General features: G+C 44.4%; 2 protein-coding genes and 2 pseudogenes across 2 annotated transcripts in view; 2 read left to right on the forward strand and 2 right to left on the reverse strand.

Moving 5' to 3' along the window:
* Cyp3a23-3a1 (cytochrome P450, family 3, subfamily a, polypeptide 23-polypeptide 1) overlaps positions 1-11,462 on the reverse strand; it is a 28,854-nt gene extending 17,392 nt beyond the window's left edge. The window contains exons 1-7 of the mRNA NM_013105.2: positions 11,313-11,462; positions 9,247-9,340; positions 6,619-6,671; positions 3,454-3,553; positions 1,720-1,833; positions 1,558-1,640; positions 1,129-1,277 (exon numbers count right to left, since the gene is read on the reverse strand). Coding sequence (NP_037237.2) covers positions 1,129-1,277; positions 1,558-1,640; positions 1,720-1,833; positions 3,454-3,553; positions 6,619-6,671; positions 9,247-9,340; positions 11,313-11,383 — 664 coding nt within the window. The 5' untranslated portion in view covers positions 11,384-11,462. The remainder of the gene's footprint in view (positions 1-1,128; positions 1,278-1,557; positions 1,641-1,719; positions 1,834-3,453; positions 3,554-6,618; positions 6,672-9,246; positions 9,341-11,312) is intronic.
* Hint1l2 (histidine triad nucleotide binding protein 1 like 2) overlaps positions 1-23,866 on the reverse strand; it is an 865,401-nt gene that overhangs the window by 605,081 nt on the left and 236,454 nt on the right. The gene's annotated exons all lie outside the window — the stretch shown is intronic.
* LOC108352421 (60S ribosomal protein L29 pseudogene) lies at positions 4,280-4,857 on the forward strand (annotated as a pseudogene).
* Positions 12,578-13,672, forward strand: Dppa4l1 (developmental pluripotency associated 4 like 1; annotated as a pseudogene).

Genomic DNA, 23,866 nt, shown 5'->3' on the forward strand with positions numbered 1-23,866 from the left:
CAAAAAAATTAAAAAAGAAAATTTTAAAAAGCCAAGCTCAAGGACAGGTGATCAACACTCAGAAAGAAAAAAAATCACAAACACTGGACATAGTAACATTCGCTTTATTTAATATTGTGCTAAATGAAAGAGGCCTGTACAGATACCCCATAGTCTATGATCTCATTGATGTGGAATGCCCAGAATACACAGATATAGAAGAAGTAAACTGATGGTTGCTTAGGTCAAGATTCCGGGAAGGTTACAACATAGCTAGAACAGAATACACTATGACTGACATTGGTAATGGACTAGGTTGGCCTTCAGTCAATGTTGATCCCTAAGAAATGAGAGTACTGAGAATGAGGGGCTGTTTAGTGCTGTACCCTAAATGGAGCATCTATATTAGCACCTCACACATCAAGGCCCAAGGAACATCATGAAGGCAGGAGTGGAAATAAAGTCAGAACCAGGAATGGGGAGCAAGGAACCATTCCCTGGAGATGGCATGGTCCTCACCTGAACTGACAGCCTGCACGTAGCAGGCAGCACTGAATTGTATGGACTGGATACCGAAGCAAAGAAAGAGACAGGAAATGGGGAGGAAGATGTGTCTCAGTATCTAAGTGATATGGGAAGTTAGAATTAGGGGTGGGTGTAGTCAATATCGTGCCTTATAATCTTGCAACCATGGAGAGTTCTGGATTTATAGAGAGCCAAATTTGTATTTATCCAAATTTCTATTTATACAAATTTGTATTTATACAAATGAAAGAATTCTAAAATAAAACCAGGACTCAGAAGTGAACAATGTAATCCCAGCACTCAAGAGGCAGAGGTAGAGGGATCACTTTAAGTTCAAGCACAGCCTGGTATACAGAGCAATTTTCAGGCCAGCTAGAGCAAACGGTGAAAACCTGTCTCAAAGAAAAATATTCAAAAAGAGAAGTAATTGGTCTACATGCCTCTGAATGCACTGAAAATACTGAACTGTGCCTTTAGGGGATGAATTACATGGCAGATGAACTATACACCACTAGAGCCCTACAATCAGGGAAGTGAGGAAGAGAAAGGCAGAACTGACAAACATAATCACTGACAAACATGACAAGGGCAATGGAACACAAGGCAGAAGAACCACCCACATACCTACTGACAAGAACAACGGATCAAAAAAATCAATTCTTAAGAGCTTCTTGGCTTTCTCCACAAAAGGATCCTTCGGGTTGTTGAGGGAATCAACATTCACTCCAAATGATGTGCTGGTGATCACATCCATGCTGTAGGCACCAAACACTCTGTGGGGAGACAGGTGTGGGAGTGTAACAGATGCATCAGGGCGTGGGAAAGTATTCATATTCTCAGGAGACAAGCAAAGCCTTGTGAATATGGATCAAGCCCTTCCCAGCCTACCCACCCTCTACCCCTGCAAACTTCTTACTGTCACACTTGTTCCTTTTTAAACTGTATATAATGTCATCTGGTGTCCAAAGGGACAGGGACAAGTGGCTAGACTGTGTAAGCAGCACCCCAGTTACCCTTCATCTCCCAGAACCATAGGAATGGACCAGCACTCACTCTTTCACAGGGACAGGTTTGCCTTTCTCTTGCCTCAAGTATTTTACCAAAATGTCTCCATACTGTTCGATGACAGGGAACATCTAAACAAAACAAAAAACCATCCGCAGTTATGATGGGGACTCCAGTCACACAGGCTGCACTTAAAAGAATTTCACTCACCTCCTTGAGTCTTCCACTGGTGAACGTGGGTGACAGCAAGGCTCTATATCTCTTCCACTCCTCATCCTTAGATACAGAGATGGCTTTCCCCATAATCCCCACTGGGCCAAAATCCTAGAGTCCAAACAAAAAGCCAATGTCAGAATGCCTCACAGGCTATGAGAAATTAGGTGCCTTCTCAGATGGTTCCATCCCTTTATACTCCAGGATTCTTTTAAATGTAAATTTCTCTGTAGTTGGAAAACTAGTTCTATGGTTAGGGAGAAGATGAGAACAAGCCTTAGTCAAACTCCAGAGCTATACCAAGGCATTAGGCTTAGAGAGAGATAGAAAGTGAACTTGGCATCAGACAAGTTCTCCAGGTCTGTATTTACAACATGAGCTATATGTAAAGGATGTCTTTATATGGTGTGTGTCTGTCTGTGTGTCTGTGTGTGTCTCTATGTATATGAGTGTACGCATGAAGACTAGTGCACATGCCCATGTATGCTCATGTGGGAACAGGCATCTTTCTCTATAACTCTCTATGGTATTTTTTGAGGCAAGGTCTCTCCTTGAATCTAGAAGTCTAGGGTTTGGCTAGAATTGCTAGCAAGCAAGCTCCTAGGGGGCAAATGGACTGAAGTAGAAAATATCCTCAGTGAAGTACCCCAGATGCAAAAAGACTCACGTGGGATGTAATCTTATGAGTGTATTTTAGCCGAGGAGTACAGGGTGACCACCCTAAAGTCTACAGACGCAAAGAAACTAAGTAATAAGAAAGACGCAAGGGAGGAAGACTGAGTCTCACACAGAAGAGGAAATAAAACAGACATGGGATGGCATGGAGGAAGGAAACTGGATGGGAAAGGGGTTGGGGAGGGGAACAGGGATGAGGATAAGGTGTGGGTGGGTTAGAGAGGGCTGGGAGATAGAATAGGAATCTGGGGGGGGGGGGGCACCTCTGTGACTAGCCAGAAACCTGGTAAGGAAGAGGTCCTGAGAAGTCTTTGGGGGTAACCCTACCTAAGACTCCTAGTAGCTAGGGATATGGAGACTGAAGTGTCACCTCCTGTAGTCAGGCAGGACTACCAGAGGAAAGAGGGGACAGAGCAGTTCATACACAAAACCATCCACCCAAAAGATGGATCTTGCTAAAATATGTGCAGGGATAAAAGAGTCATGTGGGCTGGGGATTTAGCTCAGTGGTAGAGCGCTTGCCTAGCAAGCACAAGGCCCTGGGTTCGGTCCCCAGCTCCGAAAAAAAAGAAAAAAAAAAGTCATGTGGAAGAGTAGGGGTTAGGATTGAGTAAGCCAGGAGTGTCGAGAACACCACAAGAAAACCTACAAAAGTCAACTAACCTGGGACCTTGGGATTCACAAAGACTGAGCCATAAAAAAAGTGATTACAGTGTCTGGACTTAGGCTCCCTGAACATTTGTAGCAGATGTGTAGCCTGGTCTTCGAGTGGGTTCCCTACCAACTGGAGATAGAGCTGTCTCGGAATTGGTTGACAGCCATTGGATCTCATCCCCCTAGCTGGACTGTCTGGTTGGGCATCAGTGTGAGAGGATGCCCTTGGTCATGATGCTACTGGATATCCCATGGCAAGGTGGTTCACAAGTGGGACTTCCCCTTCTCCGAGGAGAAGAGGAGGGATCAGTAAGGGAGGGACTGGGAGGAAAGGAAAGATGCAATCAGGATGCAAAGTGAATGAATAAATAAATTAATGAGTGAGAAAACAATATGACCTACCCGCCGGTTTGTGAAGACAGAAAAGCATTCCTTCACTAGCACATTCTTGATCATTTCTGTGTCCGTGATGGCAAACAGAGGCATTTGACCATCAAACAACCTGTGTGGGGAAGACAGCTGATGAACCAGGTTCTGAAGTGAGAGCCACACACAGACTTCGATCCTAATGCTGCAGGGCCCTCACTCTGCTTATACAATACACGGTCACAGGAGTTCCCAGTTCAGCTTTGGGGTTCTGATCAGGGAAACAATGGAGTCTTTGTAAATTAACAAGTAACGTCATTCAAGACACAATGAGTTGGTTTAAGACAAAACGGCCCTGAAAGACTTAGAAACAACAAGTGGAAATTTGCCCAGTCTAGATGTATATACATGAGAGTTACCTATACAATTTTCTATGAATTTGAATATTTGAAATACTGCAAGGGGCTGAAGAGATTGCTCCACAGTTAAGAGCACGTGTTGCTCTTGCAGTGGACCCAAGTTTGGTTCCTAGGATGACTTACAACCACCTGTAACAGCAGGTCCAGGGATATTCAATACAATCCTCTACAATCATGTACACACACATGAACAGAAACAGAATTAAAAGTATTGAAAGTAGAGGCTTAAATATTAAATACAGGGCTGGAGGGATGGCTCAGCGGTTAAGAGCACTGACTGCTCTTCCAGAGGTCCTGAGTTCAATTCCCAGCAAGCACATGGTGGCTCACAACCATCTGTAATGAGATCTGATGCCCTCTTCTGGTGTGTCCGAAGATAGTGACAGTGTCATATACGTTAAAAATCAAATACGGCCCAGGCGCTGCGGGAGCCGTGGCTTACCATGGCCAAATCCAAGAACCACACCACACACAAAACCGGTCCCGCAAATGGCACAGAAATGGCATCAAGAAACCTCGGTCACAAAGATACGAATCTCTCAAGGGGGTTGACCCCAAGTTCCTGAGGAACATGCGCTTTGCCAAGAAGCACAACAAGAAAGGCCTGAAGAAGATGCAGGCTGACAATGCAAAGGCCGTGAGTGCACGGGCAGAGGCCACCAAGGCCCTCGTGAAGCCTCAGGCCATCAAGCTCAAGATGCCAAAGGGCTCCAGCTGCAAACTTAGCCGTCTGGTTTTCATCGCTCGCCCCAAGCTTGGGAAGAAGATTCGAAGCTATGCGGCCAAGGGTCAGAGGCTCTGCCAACCAAAGCCCAAGGTTCAAACCAAGGCAGAGGCCAAAGCTGCAGCTAAGGCCCAGGCTTCAGCTCCAGCCCAGGCTCCCAAGGGTGCCCAGGCCCCTGTGAAGGCTCCATAGAAAAGGCGCCTGCCAGTGTGAAGACAGACGACTGCTGTGACACACCCACCTACACACTATTTGCAGATGACCAGTGTCCTATGCTATTTTTACAAATAAACTTGAGACAAGGAAAAAAAATAAATACGGAAGTAAAAATTAGTAATTAAATCTTTACAAGAAAATATTAATGTTAAATATTTTAAAGTATAAATAATAAATCTTTAAAATAAAAATTTAGATTTAAACATTATTCTACCCAGGTGCTAGTTTCAGACAACTTTTAATCCCAACACACAGAAGGCAGAGGCAGATGGATCTCTGTGAGATTAAGGCCAGTCTGATCTATAATGTGAAACCACAACAACCAGGGCTACACACAGAGAAACCCTAACTTGAAAATTAAACAAAAATTTTAATCTTAAGAATAATAAAGGGCTGGAGAGATGACTCAGCGGTTAAGAGCACCCGACTGCTCTTCCAGAGGTCCTGAGTTCAATTTCCAGCAACCACATGGTGGCTCACAACCATCTGTAAAGAGATCCGATGCCCTCTTCTGGTGTATCTGAAGACAGCTACAGTGTACTTACATATAATAAATGAATAAATCTTTTTATAAAAAAAGAATAATAAAATATGCCAACATCTGGTGTTGAAATGCAGCTCAGCGTCAGGAAGCCTGCCTAGAGTACAGACCCTAAATTTACACAGAATTTAACTGAGACGCCTGTGTCTACTTCTCCAAGGATCAGGTAGTCTAGAAGACTGGACTGGAAAAACATGAGGGCCAGGAAGCAGAGGGCAGAGCTACACAGGCTGTCTTCTGTACTCTTGTATTCACAGCAGCTGGGATCCACCTCACATGCCCTGAGCATGATTGTCAACGTTCCAGCTGAAGGTTTAAGGTCCTGACCCTGCCTGAGTATTTGCTCACAGCTACTTCCTAGAGTGGGGAAGCAAAATGGCCCAAAAAAGTACGTAATGATGTCAGCTCAGTCCCTGGGATCTATGTGGTGGAAAGAGAGAACTGACTGTCACAAGCTGTGATCTGATACACACTTTTACCAAAACCCTTGGCAGGGGCTGAGGAAATGGCTCAGTAGATCAAGGCACCTGTACCAAGCCTGATTACCTGAGTTCGGTCTCCTAGAAGTAGAGAACTAAATTCCACAGGTTATCCTCTGACTGACACATATGCACCAGGATGCACGTCCCCATTCCAGGAAAAAAAAAGTTGATTTAAAATACAATATGGACAACAACTAAGTCTCTATAAGAGCAGAGAAAGATTTTTAAATGCTAAGCATGAATCATTTACCAAGCCCTTAGCTAGATCCTCAACCCCAACCCCGTACTGTCAAAGGACATACTAAGTTAACAATGAGGTGAAAGAATGTGGTCTTCTGTAAGGAAATGGGCCAGTGTGGCAAAGAGATGTAACAAGATATTTGTCAGAGCAGAACAGAGGAAACTGAAACAATGCATCGCATATCTGGGAAAGGATGTTTCATAGGAGAAAACAAATTAGAAGATGACACTGGATAAAACAAGAGGCCTGGGGAGTTCCCAGGGGCCCCACCTTTTCAGAGGATAGAGGAGGGGTGAGAGGGAAGGAGCAGGAACTGTGTGGGGGCATGGAGGGGGCAGTGACTGGGTTGTGAAGTGAATAAATAATAAAAAAAAACAACTCCATGGAACATCAAACCTGTCAAAAAGCCACAGTCTGCAATGTTCTCGAATCACTTAGACATTTGAACCCTGGCACTTAATGACATACAGTATCACCTTTACACACAGAGGTGGATGGCTTTAATTCATTGTCCTTTCACAAGTGGAGTGCCTCATCCTAAAGAGGGTCAACTCAATGGAACTTTCCAGAATACTCACCCCCATATTTTTCCATACTTTTTATGGCACTCCACATCGAATTTCCATAAACCCTGAGAAGAGAAATGGCATGAAATTCATTGCTGTCCTGTATGTATCAACCCTTTTGTAGCCAGAGCACCAAAACCCTCAGATCCCATGAAGTCAGGTTTATTGTCTCTGAAACACACACACACACACACACACACACACACACACACACACACACACACAAACTCTCATTGAAAAATTTTGAGACAGAATGAGAGAGAAGGACATGTGACACCTTCCGGTGGCCTCTGCATGCCAATTCACAGACACAGATATGTACATAGGCATAACATACACACCACACACACACACACACACACACACACACACACACACACACACATATTAAAAATGATGATGATGATAATTATATTAAATAGAATTGTTTTCAAATAATATGCACAGAGCCTGTAGAAAGAAAATCCTGAGCAGAGAGCAGCACAAACTTTGCCACTCGCCTCTGGGTGTGAGCTTGGGAATGTATGTGTAGGGGACTGACAATGGACCAGGTACCAAAGCAGGAAAATCACAATCAGTCCACCTGGACTTAGAGCCTACATGCCACATTACATTCTCATTACTTGATTTTCTAATATTTTTTAAATCATCCTTTCCCTAGTGGCTTCACTTTTAACAAACTTTTAAAATAAATTTTAAAAAAAGATATAAGTAAGGATCTATCTGAGACAACCATCATCCTGTCTCAGATAATCTCACTCACTACTCAGACTCACACATAAGATTGCTGCCTTTAAAGGAAGAGAGGCAGGGTTGGGGATTTAGCTCAGTGGTAGAGCACTTGCCTAGCAAGCGCAAGGCCCTGGGTTCGGTCCCCAGCTCCGAAAAAAAAAAAAAAAGAAAAGGAAGAGAGGCAGCTGTAGGTACATATCAGCATTTACAGTAGAGCAGTTTGCCTAGCATATATAAGGTTTCACAGTTAAGAGCATTGGCTGGGCTGGAGAGATGGCTCAGAGGTTAAGAGCACGGACTGCTCTTCCAGAGGACCTGAGTTCAATTCCCAGCAACCACATGGTGGCTCACGACCATCTGTAATGGAATCTGATGCCCTCTTCTGGTGTGTCTGAGGACAGTGTACTCACATACATAAAATAAATAAATCTTTAAGAGAGAGAGAGAGAGAGAGAGAGAGAGAGAGAGAGAGAGAGAGAGAGCGCATTGGCTAACCTTACAGAGGATCCAAGTTCCATTCCCAGAACCCACTTCCTACATCTCATACTCATCTCTAACTCTAGCTCCAGGAAATCTGTGACCCTCTTCTACCTCCATAACTACTGCACTCACACGCGCGCGCGCACACACACACACACACACACACACACACACACAACCTTGTACACATAAAATCTTTCTAAATGAATCAATCCCTAACCAGGACCCCAGTACCTAAAGGAAGAGAGAAAGTAAATGCCCTAGTTCTGAGGACCCAAATATTCCATAATAGTGTAAGCAGAGTCTAGCACCATACAAAAACATCCTGGGTTCAAAGATTAAGCAGAGAACTCAAGTATATGAAAACCCTCCCAAAGGTGTGGACTGAGGGGCCCACGTTAAGTTGATGCTTCAGAAATGTTCAGCAAAAAGAACAAAAGCATCACTCACAGGAACTCACACAAAGACAATTTTAATCTAGTAAATACAGATTTGTGTCCTAGAATTTAGAACCTCTTCAAGATTTTCTCCAAACAACTATAGCAATGACTTCCTGGACTCTACAGTGAGATATAAAAACGAAACCAAAAAAAAAAAAAAAAAAACTCTTCTATTACTGCTCACAAGGTCAGAGCACAATGTCCTCAGTATCAAGATTGAATGAGATCTGGGAACTTCACCTAAGGTTAATTTCAAAAAACTGATACTAGGGCCAGTGGCATGACTTTGAATGAAAAGACACTTGCCAACAAGCAGATAACCTGAGCTCTATCCCTAAGACTAAGATGTCAGCCTGAGCAGACTGACTCTCCCAAACTGTGCTCTGACCTCCACAGGCCTACTGTGGCATATACACACCCTCAACATAAATAAATAAATGGGGGGGGGGGCGACAATGGCAGCTATGGAGATGCTTCAGTGGGAAAAGCATCCTGTGGAAACCAGAATTTGAGTCCCCAGGATCTATGTAAATACCTAGCAGGAGGTAATAGAACCAGATCACAAGAATCAGAGACAAGGAAACCTGAGAGCAAGCTGGTGACCTAAACTAGTCAAGTCAGAGAGCGCCAAGTCAAAATGAGAGACTCTGCCTTAAAAGATGAAGTGAATGGCAATCAGGAAGATACCTAGAGTCAACCTGTCTTCCACATACATACACATACACATGCATATGCCCCTGCACACACGTGTGGACACTCACACACATGCCAAAGCCTGGATACACTCTATAAAAACACATACAATCTTACTATTAAGTTTTAAGTTGGCAATAGAGACCCAGGGGACTCGCAAACATTGTCAAGAATCAAGAGGACACACAGTATGAGGGCCTGATGTCTCAGGGTTTCCTCATAAGGAGCATTTAATAGAACTAAGACATTATTGGCCACAAGCAGAAACCATTTGGAAAACTGAGCCAATACTCACCATATAGTAATTCAGCACAGTGCCAAAAAAAGGCAGAGGTTTGGGCCCAGGAATCCCCTGTTTCTTGAAAAGTCCATGTGTGCGGGTCCCAAATCTATAAAGGGAAAAAGAAAGACTTATGGCCACACACAGAGAGAAGACAGGAGACAAGCAAGACCATCATCAAACACTGAAACAAAGCAATAACTTGGCTGCCCCTCCAGTTCCCAGAGAGCTTTGGGAATGGTGAGGGGCCAGTGTGCATGCCATCCCATTGCTGGTATCTATGTCTGCTGAGTTCTCATGGAACTAGGGATAACTAGAACTAAGTTAAGTCAAACCTATTCTAAGTGTTATCAGTAAACTACTGGGGGATGTTTTTGTGCACTGTGTAGTCATTGCTGATTTCTGTGCCCACATATCTAGTTATAGATCTCTGGTTCAGACTTTGGTATTGTTGTTATTATGAAGCATCTCCTGAGTTAATATTTTGTAAAGCATTGTTCTCCACCATCTGATTGGTCAAATCAAGGGTAGAACAGCATATGCCTGGGCAAGAGAAAAAAGGTGGGACCTCTGTTCTCAGAGAGAGGGAGAGAGTCACAGGTGGGACCTGGGGACCTGGCAGTGAGGACACAATGACGAAGGAGGTGCCAGGGTAATGCTATAATGTCACGTAACAGGCCTTGTGCTTAGGAAGTAGGCTGAAAAGTGAGCCAGGCCAGCACAGTTATTCAGGTTAGAATAGCTCAGAATCTGTCCAGCTTAGTGCCTGAAGCTTTCAAAAAGTACAAAGTTCTCTGCGTTGTTATATAAACCAATGGTGGCATAGAAAACTCCTTACTGTTACAGTAAACCTCAAAAGAGGGAGTTGAAGAAGGGTTGGGGTTGGGGTGCCCAGCAGATCAGCACAGCATCAGTAGGACCTTTACTAAGAGTCAGTACCACTGGAACTATAGCTCAGAAATAAACAGTTTGCCTAGCATAGATAGACTCTGGCTTGATCCCCCATGCTGCCAAAACATTAAAATGCAAAATTCACTCTGTCATCGTTTCATTTTGGGCCTTGGAGATGACTCCACTGACTGCTAACGTTGATTATCTGAGTTTGGTCTTCAGGACCCACATGATAGGAGAAAAGTGACTCTGAAAAGTTGTCCCCTGACCTACACACACACACACACACACACACACACACACACACACACACACGCACGCACGCACGCACGCACGCACGCACGCACATTGTAGTACTGCCCCTAATGACAATAAATAAATAAAACCATGAAATTTTGAAAACTTTTTACAAGAATTAATTTCAACTTCTGCTTTCTGTTGAAGGAGGGTCTTTGTGCTCTGTGTATTCTGATGCTGGTTTCTGTGCCCTGAGACATGGAGATAGTCCAGACATGGGCAGTGTCTTCAGTATTGAAGAATCTCGGTATCAATGTGGTATAAAGAATGCTCCCCTATTATCCCTGATTAGTTAAATAAAGATTGGACAGAGGAGAAGAAGCTGTTGGCCACAAGGCAGGTGAGGGTCCAGAAGAAGAAGGGCCATGAGGAAAGTAGAGGAAGAACAAGGACACCACAAAAGCAGGCATGAGAAGGATTCACCAAGGGAGCTTACCATGAGGACACACACGGAACAGAGCAACCCAGGGAAAAAGTCACACTGCAAGTATTTGGGGACTATGGTTGAGAGAGCTTTGTGGGTAAGAATAGCTTAGAACCTGCCCCGTCATAGTCCTTAAAGCTTGCTAATAAACTTAATAGTCCTCTCTTTTAATTATTTAGGAGTTAGCCAGGTTAGAAAACTGCCGCCTTTCAGTCCCATCCTAGCTTGCCTGTGGAAGGTGTCAGATCACCTTTAGCCATAGTTACAGATGACTGTGAGTTGCATGTGGATGTTGGGGTTCAAATAGTGATCCTCTGAAGAGCAGCCACTGGCCTTAAACACGGAGCCATCATCACTCCAGCCTGATTCTGGTACCAGTTTGAGCCACCCAATAATAAAAAAGTTCAGGTCTGAATATAACTTCAAACCCAAGAACCTGGTCGCAGGGGGAACTTCTGAAGTCACTCACCCGTAGAGGAGCACCAGGACGACTGCCAGGAGGACCCAGGTTTCCAGTGTGAGAGCTGAAAGCAGGTCCATCCCTGCAGGTCTGTCAGCAAATTACTCCTCTGTGTTGTCCCTCTAGCTGGGCCTCTGATGCTCTGCAGGGCTTCCTTTCTGCCCACACTGCTGCACTGAGGCCAGCCTGCAGTACTTATATGCTGGAAAGATGGGTGGCACCAGGGATCCAGCCAGTAGATGGATCACCTCTGCCTCACGTGGACTTTGGTACTCTCTTCCCCTAGACAGTTCATGAAGTTCATCTACAGCCTATTTTGACCTCCTTTGAGTTAACATTCTGGGTGGCGTCAGTGAACAACAGTGCCATATAAGTAAGACCAAAGTTTCTTAGTTTGTTTCTATCAGAAATTCAAGCAAATTCGATAATATAAAATAATCTCTCACCAAGGCTGACTTCATTCAAATCTTCATGAAATTAAGCCAAAACTGTGTCATCTGCACACCATTACAGAAGGACTTTCTCCTTCACTGAAAAATACTGGAGCTGCTCAAGGACCTATATCTCCACTGTAATGTCTAGGAATCAAGCACCAGTTCTCCAGAAGTGCAAAAGCCCACTCAACCCCTGAGGCAACTGTCCAGCACGCATGATGAGTGCTTCTTTGTGCAAAAAGAAAAAGAAACGCTAGGAGTAATGATAAGGATCAGTTGGTGGAGAGACATTCTGCTTAGCAGTCACAGAACTCTGGCTCTATCCCCAGTGTACTATCATAAGTAATAGACTTCTGCAATCCTGCACTTACAGAGCAGAGGCAGGGGCATCAGAAGTTCAAAGACAAAGTTCAAAGCAACATAGAGTGTTTGAGACAAGCCTGGGATATGGAAGACACAGACTCAAAAGAAATATTCCTCTACTATATCTATCCACCAAAATTCAACACCTGCCACCCTTTGGTGCCAGTGAGAAAGAGACAGGGCCTGACACTCATTGCTGCCTAATGAGAGAAGGAGGAATTGTACTCAGTTGTGAACCCACTGGTGACCCGCAGGCTTCCAAACTCACAGTCACGCACATGGCACTAGATAATGTCCTTAGGACATGAAACAAGTCGTGAATGTGGGAAGAAGATTTGCAGGGAAGAACTGAGGTTTACGGGGGTGGGATAAGAGGGGGGTGAAATTCATTCCACACAGAGAGAGGTGGGGGAACTGAGATACAGAGAGCCACAGTCAAACATCAGGGAAGCTCTAAGACTCCTGTGGAAGGGAAGCTAGGAGAACTTTCTTTCGGAGGTCTCATCTAAATTCAAGATGGAGCCGTCTGGAAGCAAGAAGGGGCGTGCAGAGGAGCCAAGGGAAGAAGTGGAATGCCAGATGTCTAGCCAACCGAGCACGTCTTCTGCAAAGACTAAAGCAACGGGGAAGAAACAAAGAAAGTCAGAGAAAGATGACGGTTGTAAACCAGAGGAGAAAAGTGCACAAGATCCTGAGACTCCAGGGCACACTCGTAGGAAGGTACCTGTTCCTCCTTTTCCACAGCATCTGCCCCCCGTGAACCTGATTCACCGAGACGTTTTGCGGGCCTGGTGCCAGGAGATGAAGCTGAGCAGCAAAGGCCAGAAATTAGATGCTTATAAACGACTCCTTGCAAGGGCTTTCCCAGATCAAATGCCCGAGTTGAAGAATGTTCCTGACTCAGCCAAAGAGGCCAGGTTGAAGATGCCTCGGAAAAAAATGAAGACGGAACCTGGGGAAGAGTCTCAGGTGACAGTTCCCCTGGAGATCGTCACTGTACCAGAGGAGCAGATACCTGCTCTCGTTGATCCTCCTGTGCTCTATGAGGAAGTCAGCACCACGGTGGTAACTACATCTGCCTCAGAGGCAGTGTTGGCATCTTGGGCCAGAATAGCAGCCAATGCTAAGAAGTTGGAGGCAGTGCCTTCCAATGCAACATCGGAGACCTATGGGGAAATGTGGTGTGTGGTGCATGGGACAAGCCTTCCCGCAACCTCAAGTGGTTGGGTTCGACTACAGTTCCATGCTGGATAAGCCTGGGTACCCGATAAGAAAGGGAAAGCGATTGCCCTCTTCCTGCTTCCGGCCTGCACATTTCCGCCCCCACACCTGGAGGATAACATGCTGTGCCCCAAGTGTGTTCATAGGAACAAGGTCTTAACTAAGAGCCTTGAAGGATAAAGGACGGATCTCTTAAGGTTGGACAGGCTACTGGCATCACTCACTCTTGTGGCGTGATCGGCAGAACTGCAGCTGACACTGAGACTGATGGAAACCCACACCTTTGAAGGTGCCCATCTCACCCAGGAGTGATGGGATATTGTAAGTTAGTTGATGCTTAAGTACAAGCAGTTTAGACAGAGCCAGGGAGGCCACCAAAAGGTCCTCTGCTCATTGTGATGACTGAACACTGGGAGTGGCCTCTTACTCTTGTGTGAAAATAAAGTGTTCTATGTGTTTGCTGCAGGTAAAAAAAAAAAAAAAAGACTCCTGCGGAAGAGCAGGGTTTAGGACTGAGCAAGTGGGAGATGTCAAGGACACCACAAGAAGACCAACAAGAGTCAACTAACCGTAGGGCTCACAGAGAATGATCAAGACAGCATGCAAGGTCTGACCCAGGCCCCTTACAGATTTGTAACAGATGTGCCGCTTGGTCTTCATGTGGGTTTCCCAACGATTGCAGCAGGAACTGTCTCTGACTCTGTTGCCTGCCATTGGACCCCCTTCCCCTAACTAGCCTGCCCGGTTAGACCTAGGTGGGAGAGGATACACCTAGTCCTGCTGAGATCCAATATCTCAGAGCAGGGCTTCACCTTCTCTGAGGAGAAGGGGAGGAGATACTGTGAGAAGGATTTGTGAGGTTTTGACTGGGAGGAGAGGATAAGGGGATAGCTGTGACCAAAATTATTATTTTCAAAAATTAAGTAGAAAAAAAAAAACAACAACAACAAAATCCCTAAGCCCAACCAGGATCCATGGGCTCCTGAGTGCAGGAGGGAGTACTAAAAAAGAAGATGGACTTGAGAAACATCAAACAACCAACACTGTGTAATTGAGGTCTAAAAATTCATTGATTTCTCAACTGGAACCCCTGATTGCCAATATTTACTGTTCTGAGCACTTTGCCCACACTAGCTGATATCATTCGCTCTACAACCCTATGAGAAATAGCTCTGTCGTGGGTAAACATGCCCCCAATGATAACTGATTCAATCAAAATTACATAATAAATCCCTAATACAACCAGGATCCAAGAGATCATGTAGCTCTAAAATTCAAGATCTCCATCATTTTGGTTTTAATTATTAATTAAAATAAAATTAGATCATCCCCCCTCATCTCCTCCCTCCCATTTCCCCCATGCCCCTACTCCCTCTCAAATTCGCCTCTTTTTGATTAGTATTTTTGTTCCACATATATACATATAAATATATAACTGCAACCTGCTGAGTCCATATAGTTTGCCTTAAATGTTTTCTGGGTTAACACTTGGTGTGGGCAGTCAGTCAATTAAGGGACTCATCCCTAGGAAAGATTGAGTTTCCATCTCTCAGCAGTCAGTAATTGCCTGGAGTTCTTCATCTAAATGAAGGGTCTTGTGAGATTTCCCTGCCCTCCTTCGTATGTATATTCGAGATTTCATTGTACAGATCTTGTTGACATTTAATGGGTCTGGCTCCCCCCTCATTTCTGGGAAATACCATGTGGGTAACAGAATTCCAAGTTCTCTGTCTCTTAAAATCTTACTGCTCCTCTTCCTGAGTGTTCCCTGAGACTTAGTCGTGGGGGTTGTGTTGTAGATGTCAAGGTCTCACCTTTAACAGACTCACCTTCACCTGATGCCATACAGGATTAATGGGGGAAACAGCACCTCGCTCCAATTCGGATGCTCCCCAATAAGCATCCAGCCCTTGCCCTTCTAAGGAGGGACAAGGTAATGGTGGCCAGCAAGCTGACAATGAGGGCTGGGGAAGGTGAGACAAGAATTCAATGTTGCTCTTCTTGCCCTAAAGGATAGCCCTACTGTTGATTTTATAGCAAAGAAAACTGACAAGGATTTCCACATGATGGTTACTTTCCAATCCTTCCAAGAGATTCTTTAGGTTAGCTCGTCATTGATACACTCACGGCAGGTCATAGCTTATAAGTGCCTTTACACTCTCTTTGTGGCCCGCATGGGAAGTCCCTGAGATATGTAAGCTATTGTCCCCATGTTGGAGTTGAAGCCAAGGCTCAGCAGTGAGTGTCATTGTCTACTCTTGTAAAGGACCTGGGTTCAATTCCCAGTCCGCTTCTAGTGGCTCACAGGGTCTTTAACTCCAGCTCCTGACCATGTGTAGCTGAATAGCGCAGTGTACTTTCCAGCAAGACCCCCATACACATAAAGATTCCTTCTTAAATCTCTAATGCCCATGTTAGAGAAGTGGGGGGCTTAGAGCCAAGGGATGAACTAGTAATAGTAGCAAACAAAAGCCAGTGACAGGGGTCACAAGAGGACATTCCATGACAACCTCGATTCAACCCAAACTCAGAATTCCTAGCACAGGAAACAATGTGGATATCAGCTGTAACACTAACCATGAAAGAAAAAGTTATAGGCTCTCAAGGTAGCTCAGAGAACAAAGTCACCTGTCTCCAAACATGACAAGCTGAGTTTAATCCCCAGCATCTATGTGATGGAACAGAAGAATGACTTCACAGGCTGCCTCTGGTCTCTTCAGCCCACACACATATACACTCACACATAAAAACTCATGCTCCTTGATGTCATGAAACTTGCTCTATGGACCAGGCTGGCCTGAAACTTGTAGAGAGCTACCTACCTCTGCCTTCTGAGTGCTGGTATTAAAAGCATGTACCCAGGAATGTGGGTGAAGGGAGCATGGGGGTTCAGGATAGGGTGTGGGGAGAGAAGAGAGAAAGCCAGAGGGCCAGGAAAGGGAATGGAAACCTGCAGCTGCTGGGGGTGAGGGGTTGGAGCATCTCTAGGGGATGGCAGAGAGTTGAAACAGAGAAGGACCTCAGGAATCAATGTGGATGACCTTAGCTGAGAAGCATAGCAATGGGTATATGGGACCTGATGAGGCCACCTCCTGTAGTCAGGGAGGACCCCCAGTGGAGGGATAAGGACACCAACCCACCCACAAAGCTTTGACCCAAAATTTGGCCTGTCTACAAGAAATTCAGGGACAAGGATAAAACAGAGACCAAGGAGATGGGCGAACAATAACCGGCCCAACTTCAGAACCATCCCAGGGACAAGCATCAACCCCTGACACTGTTACTCTGCTAAGCTTGCAGACAGGAGTCCAGCATAACTGCCCTCTGAGAGGTTCCACCCAGCAGCTTGCTCAGATGAATGCACAGATTCACTGGAAACACTTGATGCAGCTCAGGGCCTCTTAGTGGGAAACTGGGGAAATGATTGAGGGCCCCCTCAGGGGATAGGAACTCCACAGGAAGACCAACAGAGTCAACTAACCTGGACCCTTGGGGACTCTCACTGAACCACCAAACTAAGAGCATAGATGGGCTGGACCAACCCCCCCCCCCAAAACATGTACATATGTAACAAATGTGCAGCTCAGGCTTCATATGGAACCCCAACAACTGGAGCGAGGGTTGTCCCTAAAGCTGTTGCCTGTCTGTTGTGAGTAGTTTTATAAGCATTCCCTGCTTTTGCCCAGGAACTCTTGCCCAGGCTCTGTTCTCTCCTGGCACTCTTTTGTTCGGCGTTGCCCTGGAATCTGTCAGAACCAGCCCCACTCCTGGCTTCCTTTTCTACCCACCTTTGCTCCTGGAGGGGTCGAGTTACAAAGCCCCTCCCAAGACTTGAATCCGTGGATAAAAGACATACACACACGCACATAGCTCCTTTGCCTTTAGAACCTGCCTCTGGGCACAATTGCTGAGTGCAAATACCTCCTGTCTGGAAAAGCACGCCCTTATAAATTTATGATCTCCATCTCTCCCTCTGCTCTAAACTTAGTAGCTTGCATCAGCTAGCTGCTACCAACATCATTGGTCCCCACTCGTAGCAGAGGCCACAAACCCTAGCTGCGCCAAGACCTTACATGACTACTCTACTATCTACTCATTCCAAAGCAAGACAGAAAAACCCCTATCTCTTTCCCTGCGTCTCCTTTTCCTCTTAGTACCCAGAAGTCCCACCTGTACCTTACTTCCAGCAAATAGCCCCCAGCCTTCTTTATTGACAAGTCAAGAACCAATTGGGTAACAAGATCTTAGAGACAGGAATTCCCGTTACACTTGTCTGTAGAAACTGCTCCCCTAACTGGTCTGCATTGTCTGGCCTCAGTGGGAGAATAGCACCTAGCCCTGCAGAGACTTAATGTACCAGGGTTGGGGGAGAGGCAGGAGGGCGTCCACCCTCTCAGAAATGAAGAGGAATAGGCAAGTGACTGTGGTAGGGGACCAAGAGCGGGCAGCAAACAGGATGTAAAGGAAATAAATAAATTAATTAATGAGGGGGACAAAAAAGTGAGTACCACTATCACCACCAGAGGTTCATAGCTACTTTGTAACCCTAGTTCCAGTGGATCCCTTTTCTGGCCTCTGCAGGCATGGCACAGAAACACACACACACACACACACACACACACACACACACACACACACACACATACACAAAATGAGTCTTGAAAAAAAGAAAAAGTCGTGTCTTCCCAGAAGTCTGGAAATAAATATGATAGAGAAGAACTATTTCTGTAAAGAAACATTAAACTATTAGATTTCATGAACCTAACAAAAATATTCTACAAAAATATAAAGAAAACATTATCTTTCTTTTTTAACATTTCTTCAGAATGTTATAGAAGCATAATTTATTTCATCATTTCAACATTTTCTGGCCCACTCCATCTTCTCCTATTACCACACCCCTCTCAACTTCATATATGTACACTTACACATACACATATGCATACACATGCCAAGTCCATTTAGCACTGTTTGTGTGTATATCAGTTTAGCAATGACCACTTATATGTTGACAACTCACAGCACACAAGCCACATGTACCCAGAGTCACTCTGAATACAGCCCAACACAAAACCGTAAATAAATTTAAAACATTTTAAGCTCAGGGGTTGGTAGAAAGATCCAAATTTCTTGTAACTCAATGTATCTATTGCATGAGTTTTGTAAATGACAACACTTTGTCACAAGGTCAAACAGTCAACTTTTTGACAATTTGAACATTAGCATCCAACTTTTTTCTCTGAACCTATCCCACTGCAAAACTTTACAAAAATAGCACATTATTTCAGAACAGAGTCCCTCAGTTGACTTTTTGCTGGTGACACTTGTCTTCCTTTCACAAGGCCCACTTGTGCATCTTGGAGTAATCAGGAGGTGTAGTGGCTATTCCTGGTTGTCAACTTGACTGTATCTGGAATGAACTACAATCCAGGATTGAAAGGCTCACCTATAATCCTGATCTTGAGACTGGAAGAAGCAAGTTTCTGACCTAGATCTTGGCATGGAGATCTTGAGGCATAGTGGCTATAAATCCCATGAGAGACAAAGCAAGTCTCAGATCCAGGAGTGGTGGTACATACCTTTAACCTGGGACAGACCTTCAGCTGGAGACCTACATAAAAACGTTGGAAAGGAAGAGTCTCTCTTCTTCACCTGCCTGCCTTGTAGGACTGAGCTACTGCTAGATCCTTGGACTTCCATTCACATCTGCTGCTAACCATTGTTGGGGAGTTGGACTACAGTCATCAACAAATTCCCTTACTATATAGAGACTGCCCATATGTTCTGTGACTCTAGAGAACCCTGACTAATACAGAAGTTGGTGCCAAGAGTGGGGTGTTCCTGTAATAACCTGACCATGTTTTGGGGAGGACTGTGTAAGGACTTTGGAACTTTGGGCCAGAAGAGCCATTGGGTGTTAAGAGCTCTGTGGGATGTTCTTAGGAGCTTGGAAGATAATGTTGAGAACAGTGCAGAAGATTGAGGCCTGGCTTGTGAAACTTCAGAGGGAAGATTAAAGACACTTGTCAGGGCCATGTTGTTTTGATTGTGAAGACTGTGGTTTTTGTTAGCTGGGGCTGAAGCATCAGGTGTGATTAACAAGATACCAGAGGGGCTGGGGATTTAGCTCAGTGGTAGAGCGCTTACCTAGGAAGCGCAAGGCCCTGGGTTCGGTCCCCAGCTCCGAAAAAAAGAACAAAAAAAAAAAAAAAACAAAAAAACAAAAACAAGATACCAGAACTATTAGAGCAAACCTTGCATTACGGCTACTATTGATGCTGGTTAGCTGGTGCTAAGAAATTAGTGGTAAGCAAGAAGAAACCAGCATCATTGAGGTGAAATCCTCTGGGGGGGGGTGTTTTTTGAGAGTTGTGTTTCAGAGATAACTAAGGTTGTACCTCATGCTGTGGCTGGACTTTGTAGTGTGTAAGAGTCATTCGGGTGGTACTGGTTTTGAAGGCATGAAGGAGTCATGAAGAGCCGATGAGGCACTGTTGAGAGGCCATGGAAGGACATTGGTGAAGGTGCAACCTCAGTTGCAATTGATGGCCCAGCACTGAAGGGGTCATGCAAAGAAGTTGAGGTTTGGCACAATGAAGAGAGCCTACAGGAGGCTATTGGTGAAGCCTAGTTGCAGCAGAAGACAGCAGTGTTTTGGAGATGCCAGTACCATGAGATGACCACCAAGAACAGCAGCAGCAGTGGAGAACAGGCATCTAGAGCCTAGAAAACAAGCTGTGTGCTACAAAGATTAGAGCTGGAGAAGTGACCCAAGCCCTTGGAGAAACTTAGAAGATCGTGAGTGGAACCTAGACATTGGATGGTTAGAGTTTGATTTTGTTTTTGGTTGTGACTGTGCCATGATAGTTTTCCCTCTTGAAGGAAGAAAGCAATTTAGTGGAGCCCACAGTTAAAAGACTTTGAATTGAAAAAAAGACTGAATTTTAAAAAGGATTTGGTATTTTTAAAGGGATTGAAATTTTAAAATGTAAGAATTTGTAAAGACTGTGGGACTTTTAAAGTTTTTTAGATGATGGGGATGACTAAGAAAGTAAGGTTTGAGGCTTAATAGTGATGTGTTTGTATGTCAAGTGGACAAGGGGTCAATTGTACTGGCTGGTTTTGCGTGTCAACTTGACACAAGCTGAAATTATCACAGAGAAAGAGGCCTCACTTGAAGAAATGCTTCCATGAGATCCAGCTGTAAAGCATTTTCTCAATTAGTGATCAAGATGGGAGGGCCTAGCCCATTGTGGGTGGTGCCATCCCTGGACTGGTGGTCCTGGGTTCTATAAAAAAGCAAGCTGAGCAAGCCAGGGGAAGCAAGCCAGTAAGTAACATCCCTCCATGGCCTCTGCATCAACTCCCGCTTTCTGACCTGTTTGAGTTCCAGTCCTGACTTCCTTTGATGATAAACAGCAATGTGGATGTGTAAGCTGAATAAACCCTTTCCTCTCCTACTTGCTTCTTGGTCATGATGTTTTGTGCAGGAATAGAAACTAAGACAGGGGGCAAAGTTTGAAGATAACTGAAGAAAATAAATATTTGTTGGACCTCCCCATTGAACTCAATGAATGTCAATAGTACCAAGGGGAGGGGAAATGAGTGTATGCAAAGGTTCATTTTCCAGGATCAAGTGAGTTCACCTGTTAGAGCTCTACAACATTAACTGAGACAAGGGCTTCCTCGATCACAGAATGAATCTGCTGCTAAATGCCAGTAAGCATACTTGTTTTGTGTATTGGCTTTACATTACATTTCTCGTGTATTGGAAGAGCATGCCACACTGTAAATGAGGAGGTCAGAGGACAATGTTGAGGACCTAGTTCTTGATCTACAGGGACACAATTAAAATCCTTAGGTATGGCAGGAAGTATCTTTACTCTCAGAGGCACTACCTCACCCTTTGTTTGTTTGTTTGGTTGATTGATTGATTGATTGATTGATTGATTGATTGATTGATTGGGTTGAGTTGGGATAGTTTGTTTTGGTTTGGTTTGGTTTGGTTTTTCTAGACATGGTTTCTTTGTGTAACCCTGGCTGTCCTAGAATGCTCTGGGTAGACAAGGCTGACCTCAAACTCAAAGACCCTCTTTCCTCTGCCTCCAGAGCACTGGGATTTAAGACATGTAGCACAAAAGGCTGTACTCCCACCCTATTTAATGGGATAAAATTATGCTATAATCTACCTATCCTGATGAACTTTAACTGTCAATTTGGCACAGCCTAGAAACACCAGAGAAAGGAATACAAGTAAAGGGACTGTCCACAACACATCAGTCTGCAGACATGTCTTGTGGGAATTGTCTTGATTATTAAATAATGGAGTAGGGTCCAACCAGTTTAGGGAAGCCTCCTTCCCTAAGCACACAGTCATGTGCTACATAACAAAACCAACTAAATATAAGCATGAGCACTCCAACAAGAAACAAGCAGCACCCTCTGTGGTTTCTGCTTGAAATTCCTGCTTCAGCTGCTGCCCTGACTTCCTTCAGTGATGAGCTGTATCTTACTAATGGAAACAAAAGCCATGCTTCCCTTTAATTTGGTCGGATTGTTCTATCACTGGAACAGAAAGACAACCAGAAGGATAGCCCAGAATAATGAGCTGATTATGTATTCCAACCTCCACTGGAACTTGTGGTCCTCTTACCTTCACCTATCAGATGCTGGGATTATCAGCCTATGGTAGCACAACAAACTTACACCCCTTTTGCATCTAGTAGTAAAGGATATCTAAGGGAGCAAGTGGCTATGGTGCCTGCCATCCAATCTGATCTTTTTCCCAGGGATTCTGCTAGCCTAGATCAGCTCCTGGTACCCTAGCCTTATCTCAGACTTCTCCCTAGAATACTGAGGCTCTTCCATTTGCCCAACTAAGCTTTCACTTGCCCAGGACTTGGACACATCTGTCAGAGACCAAGCAGTAAGATGAGACCTGAACAAGACCAGCACAGAGACACTGATCCAGGGATTGGGGTACAAGCCTTTAAGCCCAGCACCAAGGAGGCAGAGGCAAATGGATTTCTGTGAGTTAGAAACCAGGTCTACATAGGGAGTTCTAGTACAGCCAGAGCTACATAATACAGAGATCCTGTCCAAAAACGTTGGTTGGGAGAAAGCAGTGAAAGCCACAGGGTATATAACCCACTGCAAGAACACCAAGAGCTTAGGGAAGGTAGAAAACATCTGAAGTGCCCTGAGAGTGTCAGGACTCACCAACATGTCCCTCCACATATGTGCTCAACCATAGAATACTAGAGCAGAAGATCAATAGAGAAGTCATTCCAAGGTGGTGAGACAACCCACTTTAATTATCACTGCTGTCTTGGTTCATTCTGTGTTGATGTCACAAGTTCATTGAGGCTGGTTACTTACTTATCAAGAATAGACAGGGTTAGTGACTGTTGCCAAGATGTTATAGTGATGGGGTGAGCGGGAAGGCACTCAGGAGTGCACAGAGGGAGGAGAGTCCAAAGGGAGAAGGAAGGAGACACCTCGGCGAAATGACACAGGGGGAGGGGGTGTTATAGGGGGCAGAAACTGAACTAGAAAGGATGAGGGATTATGGAGGGGGGAGTGGACATCTCTGCTTAATGACACAGAAGTTTACTCACTATGACTAATAAAAGAAAATGGTATTTGTTCCTCTTGAGCATGTAGGAGAATAAAAAAGAAAAGACAAGGAACCTGTTCTTCCTCTTGTAAAATAAACCTAAGGATAATAGGTATAGAAGAAAGTAAAGACTCCCAACTTAAAGGGATAGTAATTATATTCAACAAAATTATAGAAGAAAACTTCCCTAACCTAAAGAAAGAGATGCCCATAAACATAAAAGAAGCCTACAGAACTCCAAATAGATTGGACCAGAAAAGAAACTCCTCCTGTCACATAATAGTCAAAACACAAAATGCACAAAACAAAGAAAGAATATTAAAAGAAATAAGGGGAAAAGGTCAAGTAACATATAAAGGCAGACCTATCAGAATCACACCAGACTTCTCACCAGAGACTATGAAAGCCAGAAGATCCTGGACTGATGTCATACAGACCCTAAGAGAACACATATGCCAGCCCAGGTTACTGTATCCTGCAAAACTCTCAATTAACATAGATGGAGAAACCAAGATATTCCATGACAAAACCAAATTTACACAATATTTTTTAACAAATCCAGCCTGACAAAGGATAATAAAGGGTAAAGCCAAACTTAAGGAGGCAAGCTACACCTACAAAAAGCAAGAAACTAATCATCTTGGCAGCAAAGCAAAGAGAAGAAAAGCACACAAACATAATCTCACATCCAAATAGGAATATGACAGTAGGCAATAATCACTATTCCTTAATATCTCTTAACATCAATGGACTCAATTCCCCAATAGAGAGATATAGATTAAAAAACTGGATACACAGTGAGGACCCTCCATTCTGCTGCCTACAGGAAACACACCTCAGAGACAAAGACAGACACTACCTCAGACTAAAAGGCTGGAAAACAATTTTCCAAGCAAATGCTCTGAAGAAGAAAGCTGGAGTAGCCATTC

Source organism: Rattus norvegicus, chromosome 12, assembly GCF_036323735.1.
Source record: "Rattus norvegicus strain BN/NHsdMcwi chromosome 12, GRCr8, whole genome shotgun sequence".
NCBI lineage: Eukaryota > Metazoa > Chordata > Mammalia > Rodentia > Muridae > Rattus > Rattus norvegicus.